Below are 11,500 nucleotides of genomic sequence, written 5' to 3'. Positions count from 1 at the left end.
ATTTGCATATTATTGTTAAAAATTAAATATTAATTCATTTAAATTGTATTTGCATATTTCTGTTAAAAATTAAAATTATTTTCATATTTAAATTGTATTTTCATAATTTTACAGTCACAGGCGGTTTTGTCTTAGGGTCCGCTTGTGAAAAGGATAGAGCATCACAGGCGGTCCTAAACAAAAACCGCTTGTGATACTATTACATCACAGGCGTACTAAACCGCCTGGGACATCACAGGCGGTTTTCTAACCGAACCGCCTGTGATGTAAAAATCCTACCGCTTGTATAGAGACAAATTGTACTAGTGGTTATTGATGAAAATAACCATATTATAATTGGCTGTACGGCGCCGCCCCCGTAGTCGTAACCAGCGACCAAAGGATAGAGACATGAACCAGCGACCAAAGGATACAGACATAGGGCACGGCTTTTGAATGCATTTTTTTAGTTTTTTATGAGTTATTTCTTAAAGCTGTTGTAGAAACACTTTTTAATCACTTCTAATTACTTTTATAGATATGAAAAATCTACATATTTTGACAAATAAATTTGAAAACTGTTCGAAATGCTCTGACAACCAGTTCTAATCAGTGTAAACAGATCGATGCGACCTTTGCTTGTTGAAGAGGCTTGTATGGACTTTAGTGAGATGGTAGAATTTTTCTCGTACGAATTATTCCCTTGCCCAGCTGTATACGTTGTAAACAACTAAACATGCATGCTTGTCGCTGCATGTCGTAAAATTAAATATTAAAATCGATAAAACATTCAGGATCGATCCGGGCCGCCTGCTTCCACGTTCGGTAGGTAGAGAGGCACAGCTGTACCATTTTGTTTTCTTATTGATTGCATCTCCGTCGACCTACCAGCTGCTAGATAGGCATGTACTATTCTGACTGACCGCCCCGTTCGTCTCTCAATCTCTCCTCATGGCTCGCTCCAAGCTCTCCGTAGAATTGTTGCTGGCATTGCTCGTGGTCCTCGCCGCCGGCCCGGCGATGCGACTGGTCGAGGCGGCTTCGGCGCACCTGCACTTTTACATGCACGACGTGACGGGCGGCCCGTCCCCAACGGCGGTGCAAGTGGTTAGCGGGCCGCGGGGCAACTTCGGCAACACCATGGTGATCGACGACAAGCTAACCGAGGGGACGTCAGAGTCGTCCACGACGGTGGGACGCGCGCAGGGTTACTACATGGTGGCGTCGGTGGCGAACCTCGAGCTCCTCGTCAACATGAATGTCGTTCTTACTTCGGGCCCATACGCCGGCAGCTCGCTCACGGTGGTGGGCCGTGACGACGTCAGCGTCCCGGTGAGGGAGCTCTCAGTGGTCGGCGGCACGGGGCAGTTCAGGATGGCGCGCGGCTATGTGCTGTGGAAGACCGTCACCCCCGCGATTCTCGACCTGGAGATCTTGGTCAACCCTTCTTGAGCCTACCAGGCAATAATGGTATGATTCCTGCATACATGTGAAAAATTGATTGGGTGAACTGTCAAGTGTGTGTAATCCTTTTCTTTTCATTCGGTCTGGGAGCAACTACCTGCACTTTATGATTTGTTGAGCACATATGTAAGTGAATGAGCTATGGTTCTGTTGGTTAATTGGCTGGTTTATTTGAGGACCTATATATACATTCTATCGACGTAGTATATATAGCTCCTAAAAGAGAAGTGCTTGCGCGTTTAGAGCTTGTTCGGTTATCTCTCAATCCATATGGATTGAGTGAGATTGGGTGGGTTTAAATCCCAAGCAAGTCAAACTTTTTCTTAATTTTTTCTAATCCCATCCAATCCATGTGTAACGGAATTAACCGAACAAGCCTTTAATTGGATAAAAAATACAGCAACCAACGATAAATGATATGTGAAAACTGTTCTGGGCGAATTCAATAAGCGGCTTAGCTAGATCAGCATGAAAATCTATATACGCCTTTCGCAAAAGACCCGTCAAAAAAATACAAAATCTACTAATATAGTACTGTTCTAGAATGGTATGATTCCAGCTGCATCAGGTGGACTGTCGATCGAGTGTGTAATCTCTTTGTTTTAATTTGGCATCCAAGTTTATTTGACCGATTGCATCGGTCTGAGAGCAACTACTTGCACCTTTTGATTTGTTCGACATACATATAATATATATATATATATATATATATATATATATATATATATATATATATATATATATATATATATATATAAAGGGTGTGTTTAGTTGGAGAGTCAAATATAATAAAGTGGTTACATTTTAATATTTAAAAATGGGCCGTTCTATTCCGTGTTTGGCAAGAAGAACAGAATTGCTCAATTTTTTGTTTGCTTGAAGAGTAGAATATAGAGGAGCCGTTTTATTTTCTATTTGGTTCGAGAGTCGTATGAGTGTAGAGGGAGAGCGCTCACGTCTGGACATTTTTGTTGAGCGGGAGCGTTCCAACTAATTATAGTAAATTTCCATATAGAGAATTGGAATGGAGTCACTCTATTCTCCCATACAAATCCCTCTTGTCCTTTTGGGTTGATTTGTTGGACAGGAAAATGGATTCATGAATCTCCTTGCTATTCAAAATCCAATTTTCTGTCCACCAAACCAGCCTTTATGAACTTGTTTGCCAGAAAAGGGATTGAATGGGCTAAAATTTTATTACTACTCAATTTTAATTAATAAAGAGATTATAGCCCCTTCAATCAAACACGCCATATATGTCTATATAAAAACAAAAGCGCTAGGGCGCTTGGTCGCAAAACACAGTAACTAACGATGAATATTTGAAAACCGTTTTAGACGATTTTAAAAAACTAGCTTAACCAGATCAGCCATGAAAATCTATAACCGCCTCTCAAAACAGACACGTAAAAAACATACATCTTGTACTATTCTAGAATCGATAATAGCACCTAAAGCATTCGTATGCCACCTAAAGCATAGAAAGTTCTAGAACAATGCTGCGGGTTAGGAGGTTATGGTTCGATATGACCAAAAATGGATATGAATTGTTTTTTGATAGATGGAGATATAACTGTAATATTTTTTATTAACTAGCAAATAGATTCATGCATTGCAAACAGAACATACAAAATTGGTTACATAATTCTCGCGCAAATAATAATGAGCTAGCAATTTTTATTGGATTTCGTTGTGGTGGACAGGGAAATGGATCGAACCAGCCTTTATGAACTTGTTTGCGAGAAAAGGGATCGAAGGGGCAAAATTTTTTGCTATTCAAAATTTTAATTAATAAGGAGATTATAGCCCCTTCAATCAAACATGCCATATATATGTATATAAAATCAAAAGCGCTAGGGCGCTTGGTCGCAAAACATAGTAAATAACGATGAATATTTGAAAACCATTTTGGACGATTTTTAAAAAATGGCTTAGCCAAATCAGCCATGAAAAATCTATAAACGCCTCTCAAAAAAGATGTGTAAAAACATACATCTTGTACTGTTCTAGAATCGACAATAGCACCTAAAATATTTGTATGCCACCTAAAGAAAAGAAAGTTGTAGAACAATGCTACAGGTTAGAAGGTTATGGTTCGAGATGACCAAAAAGTGGATATGAATTGTTTTTTGATAGAAGGAGATACAATTGTATTATTTCTTATTAACTAGCAAATATATTCATGCATTGCAAATGGAACATACAAAATTGGTTACATAATTCTCGGGCAAATAATAATGAGCTAGCAATTTTTATTGGATTTCGTTGTGGGCTTAACCTAATCTTGAATAAAATATATTTTGAAGTTCATAATAAATGCTAATATATTAAAGATTAATTGTGTAAGGAAGATCATCACACCCGGTTTTAAGGACAAAATCAAATGTCCACTATGAATGTAATTAAATATGGAATCACATATACAAATCACATATATAGCGACATCGTATATTGGATTATATCAAAACAAAGTGCTTTATTAATAAAGAAACATAGTATTCATTACATAACCACGACAATATAATAATCCACCAGTACACCATCCATAATTGACAGGTTGATTGCAGGTCTAGAACTCGTCATAGTCCTAGAAATCTTGGGTCAAACACACCTACTCTCTTCCATCTGATCAAAAGAATACATAAGGAGGGGTGAAAAGGGAAGGGTGAGTACTTCACAATCAACAACAAATATCCCATTATTTGTTAAGTAGGTTGATTTTATAGTGGACTTGGGTTAAGCCTTTGCTTTTAGTAGGTTGAGTTTTATTTTTACTTGTACAACATTTCTATTTTACACCTTCTCCCTTGTGTTACCCTTCGAAGAAGAGATAACTAGAGGGAGAAGGCTTTCAATCCTCTAACTTGTGTTGCCTTGTTTTTGATACCATATAGCTATCAAAAGCAAGTGACCAACAGGAGTATAACGATGTGGAGATAGAAGACGCAGGCATGGCTTTTTCGTAACTGATTCTCATGTAGATAGAGATGATAAGTCAACAGAACCACATGTTTGCATGTTATTCGGAGTCGGTTCCACACACATATAGTGTAGCGATAGTAATCTATTTGACGCCATGTAACCATAACCTTGTCGGATAGATAAGGCGGGTTAGGGACCCCTACAAAAAGATTGGATCCTCTGTTTGGCATAGCTAGAACAATAGTTCCTCTATTTGGCATAGCTAGAACAATAGTTCTCGGGTACTCTGTAATCTCGAACTCAAGAGCAATTCCATCTCAGCAGCACACGTGACATAGGATATTACGCATCTCTGCGGTCCGAACATGTACAGATCTTTGTGTCCCGTCGTGCTTTGCACAAACCATCGTGTTAATCGTCGATCTCACCAACCACAATAGCAGCCTTCATGGCATGCTTAATTAGCCACCTAGTTACCCATCTATTTCCTAAGGCTTCACATCCTAGGTCGATCCTTATCGCCCTGACATCTATCCAACTTAGTTTCTAAGCAAATTTTACTTTTGAAAAGATTGGTGACCATGTTTTATTGACTTCTCTATAATGGTAATCGCTCCGATACCAGCTGTGGAAAAACCGTCCAGATTATTCTAGTTTAAGTGCCTTGGTCTTGCCTCAAGGGCAATGACACACACTTAAATCGGAATAAACTGTCAATTCCTCGGATCTAGTCCAATTCAAGCCACTTACCAAGTATCGAGTACCATTTGCTCACACGAAGGTGAGGCACAGAGAAATACAATAAAACATAATACCACAAATTTAAATAAATACTTATAGTTATTACATCATCGGAGTTTGAAAATAGTAAGCATTGTTCTCATTGCAGCGGAAATAACTAACATAAAATAAAGGGAGTGAGGTGAAGCCTGGTCCATCACTCCTCGTGATCATCTCCTGCTAAGGCAAGGTTCCACTCAACTGTCCAACTCGATGGCAAGGTGGATGGCCAAGTCAACCCAGAAACTATATTCTCCTCGAAGGTACCTATAAAATATATGCCACAAGCAAGGTTGAGTATACTAATACTCAGCTAGACTTACCCGGTGTGAGGAGTCTACTCCTCTACCTCTAGACCATGAAGTTGTTTGCCTGAGGTTTTTGGTTTGCTAAAAGCACTAGCTGAGTCTAAAATCTAGTTTTAGCTTATCCGAGTTTTATAACATTCCTTAAGCTAAGTTAGCATCCTTCTAAACATACATGGTAACAATCATTTAGTGCAAGCAACACTTTATCTCATGGAAACTCATTTCACTTCTTACTCGATGTAGCAGCACGTATCAAGCAGTCTCATTAGCTGTGAGAAGCTGATGATTCGAATCGGGTTTTAAACCTTGCAAGGGAAACCTAAACACACGACATATAGGAGCACTCTGTCCCCACACACATCAACCATCCCCATCGATTCCCTAGCAACAGACAGGCCCAATGCCATTGGCATACAATGCTCCATTGACCACGACCGCCACCGTGCAGTGACCACACTTGTACCCACCATAACCGGAATGGGAGACCCTGTCTCTTGAACACGTGGGGAGGTATGTCTGAGGGCAGGTTCACTCAGGTACTAGGCTTACTGATTTACCATATTTCTTGGCATGTGCTTAGTACTTTCAAATGCTTGACACACGGTACCACACATTAATTCTTATTCCAGTTTCATCTTATAGACAAGGCATCCCCATGAATCCTTGTCTACATACCATCATAATTCCAATATCAAAAGTGGATACAACCAATTCCTGACCTTGCGCAAGTGCTAGAAAAATCACTCGCCTTCTACCGAGATCCTCAATTAGCATAGCAGCTACTCGACCTAGCATACTAGTATCCATCTCAAAAGGAACCTGAGTTTATGCAACTAGGGTTTCAAACAACTCCTACACTTATGTGCATATTACAAGCCTACAAACATTAAGTGTAGTAAAATAGCATATATATACGGTTATGCATAAAACCAGGGCTTGATTCAATTTTTGGGGTAGCAGGGAAATTCTCAGTGTCAGGTTCGGGAGCTGGCTCCTAAACTTCTTCTCGGTCAACTCCTTGCTCGGGGATGAGCACATACTCTCAATTAGCAATATTGCAATCTATTGAATATGATGCATAAGATACATGTACATTTATAATATGCAGATGATAAACATGATACGAGGTTGAGCAACAATATGTCATTTAGTAATGTTAGGGCTTCCCTTTCTCTAACCCAATTTCTTAATAGTGTTCTTATTGATTTTTAAGTTAAAATGGTACCTAGTGGAAATAAGAGTGAGTTGATACTTAATCATTTCTTTCAAGAATTCAGTAAAAGTTCAGCTAAGCCTTTGTACTTTAATTACTTTAATGAAAATGGGTAATTCTTACTTCTTTATTCTATTTTCCTTTAGGCTTTTAAAGGTGGTTTGAATTATGACTGTTATTTAGAATTTTCCAAAAATTTTGTAAACATTACAATAGCTTATTACTAGTTGAACCAGGTTGTCCTAGGAATTTGAGGTCAAAACTAATTAGAATATGTTTTAGACAAAAATAACAAAAACTAGGGTAGATGGGTTACTTTGCACTACACTTCCTCTCTAGAAGTGACTTCTGCTCCAAAGGTTATTTTTACTGGTATTTAGATGCAATATCATGGTCTTGTGTCAAAAATTACTTAATGATACCCAGTGAATAGTTTTCTATGATTTTCTAAAGTTATGGGGCTAAAAGGTGCTTATAACTAACTTTTCATTTGAAAAATGTCAAACAACAGACTTGGTATTTTTTCTAAACTTTTCTTTGCACAAGAGCAATCATTCCTATGTTTGGTCATTTTCCTAATAGGGAATTAGTTGTATGATTTTCTAAAGTTTTATATAAATCTCTCATGGGACAGAGGAAACATATTTCCTTGTTAAACTTATGCCATTTTTATATTTTTCCCTGAAACCTTGTTGTTCAACTATCCTAAGAAAAATAGGTTGGTCTTCTAGTTCACATGTTTAGGCCCTAGTTTTATTTTCCAAAGAAATAGGCAGAAACCTAATTTTAATTATGGTCTCTACTTAAGTGAGGAAACTATGGTGCTTAATATTTTTGTATGACTTTACTATTGAGTGGTTATCTACTAAAATTTTCTCAGTCATAGTACTTGAGTTCTACTATTTTTACTTCTATTTTTACGTATTACTTGATTTCCTAATAAAAATCCAAACTTCTAGAAAAGTACTGGACTAATGGGTTTTCTATTTTTCTTCTAAAGTTCACCTTGTCCAAAAACTAACATAATTGGTTCACTAAATTTGGACAAATTCTGTTCAAGTTATGCATTTCTAAAGTTTTCTGCTGATTATATGAAGTAGATTTTCGAAAAGAAAAATGAAAACATACTTCTAAATGAGTCCCTGGTTTTCTTTCCCCTTTTCTCTTACGAATTAGTCCCTAGTAAACTATTCATTTGAGTCTAGGCCTTTACACTTAACCCCCTAGACTTCTCTAACATCTAACATGTGGTCCTTGGCTAGGGTAAACAGTAACCGCGGTGAAAAAGATGGTGGAGCGGCTTACCGGCGATGGTAGAGCTCCGGCGAAGGGTTGGGTGAGATTGGGGAGCTTCTAGCGGACATGTCATTGTGTGGGTCGGCATCGGTGGTGAACAGAGTTGGTCTGTCCACGGACTCAGGTGGCGGAGTTCGTCGGCAGTGTTTGTACCTGCCAAATCATGGCGGTAGAGTTCAAATAGACCGCACGGGGAGCATCACTGGGTGTGCAAGGAGTCAGAGAATGGTTGGCCAGATTACCTGGACCACGAAAACCGGTGAGAGAAGAAGTTCTGTGAAGTGATCTGGCATCTCCGATGAAGTGGTGCCTCTGGGGAAGCTGGAAGTGAAGCTAGACTGGGTGGAGAGAGGCTGGGATGGCTGGGCTACAGTGGTTGAGGCTTTGGCGAGCTTGCGAGCAGCGTCGCGCTCGGGTTCCTGGCGATCACCGACGTCCAGGCATTGGCGAGGATGTGAGGCGTGTGGAAGGGCAAAGCCAAGGGGCTGAGTCTTCTTATAAGTGAAGGTGTGGGCACGGGCGCGGGGCTAGGCGCGCGGTCATGCTGACCGAAGCTCGTGGCATGCTCGAGTGCCAGCCTAGGTCGAACACATGGAGGTTTGGTTCTGCCCTTGTCCAAGCGCATGTTTAGCTGCCCTAACGTGTGTACCTTGGCAACGATCCTGTGTAAGGTCTCTTTCCTGCTCCAAATCCTATCTTTTCTATGTGAGTCTTGAGTGTAGATATGATTAGGGTGAGGAGAAAAGCGTGTGTCAAGTCGGGTCTATCGCTCAGCTCGAGTCGCGACAAAAGCTAGGACAAAGCATGTCAAACGGTTTTGGTTTGGTTTCAAACTTTACCCGAGTGTGTCTGAGGTATTTTGGCTCTACTTTGTCCATTGGACCATTTGGTTTTGAGTTTTGGAACTAGGTGAATACGGTTTATCTTTGAAAAGGGCTGAAAAAGACTTAGAGAAAAGGCTGATTTCTCCCTTTAAGTTCTCTAGTTGAGTATTCAATTTGGGGTTGTTTTAGCCTCTTTTTGTGGAAACTCTCTTACTATCTTTGCTAGATATTTTGGTGATCTACAACTTGTATAATTAGCCCAACTCAAGATAATGTTATCCTCATTGTCTTTTTACCTAATCTCTACATTGATTCATATGTTCCATGTGAATACACTTAAGGTTTTAGAAACTTTTCCCTCTGTTATATGCACCATGAGGTTAAGGTAGGCATTTTAAAATAATAAACACTTACTTAGAATTTGGTTGCTAAGTTTTGATTATCTTTGTGATGGAACCTCCCAAGGTATTAGGCCCACCTACAGATGTCCTTGTCCTAAGGACCTCAGACAGTCATGCTGGTGTGCATAATGACTCGGCAAGTTCAGTTATCTGTATCTTCATCATATCACCCAAGAGCACTTAACCCATCATGCAGACATTACACATAATCAGAGTAGAGAATAAGCAGAAAGGATTACAATAATATAATTTACATTCATATAAAAATATAGAAAGAGTAGTTATTACATAATCGGGTGTTCGAGTGCGAAACTTAAAATTACATTACAGGGAGGCAAAACACCCTCCCCAAAAAAGTTAAGTGTTCTTCCTCCTGCTTGGGAAACACCTTGGAACAGAAACAACAGAACTCAATTGTTTCATCACCTACAACAACATGGGTTTGAAAACTCTGAGTACGGAGAGTACTTTTGCAAGTATTACCCGTCAATGGAAAAAGACTCTCAAGGATATGCTGGCTTTTGGAAATCAAGGTAAAGCTTATCAAGATTCAAAGACTCTATTTGCAGAAAAGCTTACTATGAGTGGATCCTTAAAAATCCATTTTTATTAACAGGTTAAGTAGTTACCTGCATCTAGAATTCTTTCTATCCTAGATCAAGCACTTGGCCTATGCTAGCCGTCTTTTATCATCCCTTCAGTTCACTGGATTGCTACGTGTAAGTTGAAAGGGAATTAGGCTTACACCTTTTTCCTAATTAATTTTGATAGTTGAATTGCCCAACACAAATAATTGGACTAACTAGTTTGCTCTAGTCTATAAGTTTTACAGGTGCCAAAGGTTCACAATAAGCCAATAAAAAGACCAAGAAAAGGGTTCAAACAAGAGAGCAAAAGACAACCCGGAAGGCACCCTGGTCTGGCGCACCGGACTGTCCGGTGTGCCACCGGACAGTGTCCGGTGCACCAGGGCACTCGAGGCTGAACTCTTCACCTTCGGGAATTTCCAAGGGCGCTCCGCTATAATTCACCTGACTGTCCGGTGTGCCAGCGGAGCAACGGCTACTTCGCGCGCAACGGTCGACTGCAACCACATTCAATGCGCTACAGTGCGTGCAGAGTCAGAGCACGCGCAGTTGGTGCACCGGACAGTCTACAGGACCTGTCCGGTGCACCACCGGACAGTCTATAGGACCTGTCCGGTGCACCACCGGACAGCCCAGAAGCCCCACAAGTCAGAACTCCAACGGTCGAACCCCAACGGTCTGCTGACGTGGCTGGCGCACCGGACAGTGTCCAGTGGCGCACTGGACTGTCCGGTGCGCCATGCGACAACACACTTCCAACGACCATTTTTGGTGGTTGGGGCTATAAATACCCCAACCACCCCACATTCAATGGCATCCAAGCTTTCCACTCTTCTACACCTTACAAGAGCTAGCATTCAATACAAGACACACCAAAGAGATCAAATCCTCTCCCAACTCCACACAAAGCTTTAGTGATTAGAGAGAGTGATTTGTTGTGTTCATTTGAGCTCTTGCGCTTGGATTGCTTCTTTTCTTCCTTCATTCTTGTGATCAAACTCAATTGTAACCAAGGCAAGAGACACCAATTGTGTGGTGGTCCTTGCGGGAACTTCTTGTTCCGTTTGATTGAAAAGAGAAGCTCACTCGGTCTAAGTGACCGTTTGAGAGAGGGAAAGGGTTGAAAGAGACCCGGTCTTTGTGACCACCTCAACGGGGAGTAGGTTTGCGAGAACCGAACCTCGGTAAAACAAATCCTTGTGTCTCACTTCTTATTCGCTTGCGATTTGTTTTTACACCCTCTCTCGGACTCCTTTATATTTCTAACGCTAACCCGGCTTGTAGTTGTGCTTAAGTTGTTAAATTTTAGATCCGCCCTATTCACCCCCCTCTAGGCGACTTTCAGTTGGTATCAGAGCCCGGTGCTTCATTAGAGCCTAACCGCTCGAAGTGATGTCGGGAGATCACGCCAAGAAAGAGATGGGGACTGGCGAGAAGCCCACTACAAGCCATGGGAAGGCTCCATCGGGAGAGTCCTACAACAAAGGGAAGGGGAAGGAAAAGGAATCCCCTTCACACAAGTCGCGTCGGAGCGGTGACAAGAAGAAGAAGATGAGGAAGGTGGTCTACTACGAGATCGACTCCTCGTCGCCATCCACCTCCGGCTCCGACACGCCGTCCGTAACTTCTAAGCGCCATGAGCGCAAGAAGTTTAGTAAGATCCCCCTACGCTATCCTCGCATTCCTAAACATTCGCCTTTACTTTCCGTCCCATTAGGCAAACCAC

The 11,500-nt window shown here is 40.9% G+C and overlaps 1 protein-coding gene across 1 annotated transcript; it reads left to right on the top strand.

Annotated features, from left to right (window-relative positions):
* The first annotated feature begins 824 nt into the window (after window positions 1-824).
* On the top strand, window positions 825-1,623 carry LOC100282340 (disease resistance response protein 206). Its single transcript, NM_001155252.2, has one exon. It carries the CDS (start codon window positions 931-933, stop codon window positions 1,429-1,431), a length of 501 nt encoding a protein of 166 aa, NP_001148724.1. The 5' UTR covers window positions 825-930; the 3' UTR covers window positions 1,432-1,623.
* The last annotated feature ends 9,877 nt before the right edge of the window (window positions 1,624-11,500 follow it).

Source organism: Zea mays, chromosome 1, assembly GCF_902167145.1.
Source record: "Zea mays cultivar B73 chromosome 1, Zm-B73-REFERENCE-NAM-5.0, whole genome shotgun sequence".
Taxonomy (NCBI): Eukaryota; Viridiplantae; Streptophyta; class Magnoliopsida; order Poales; family Poaceae; genus Zea; species Zea mays.
Note: the sequence above shows the minus strand (reverse complement) of the source record. Positions and strands in the feature narration are given on the sequence as shown.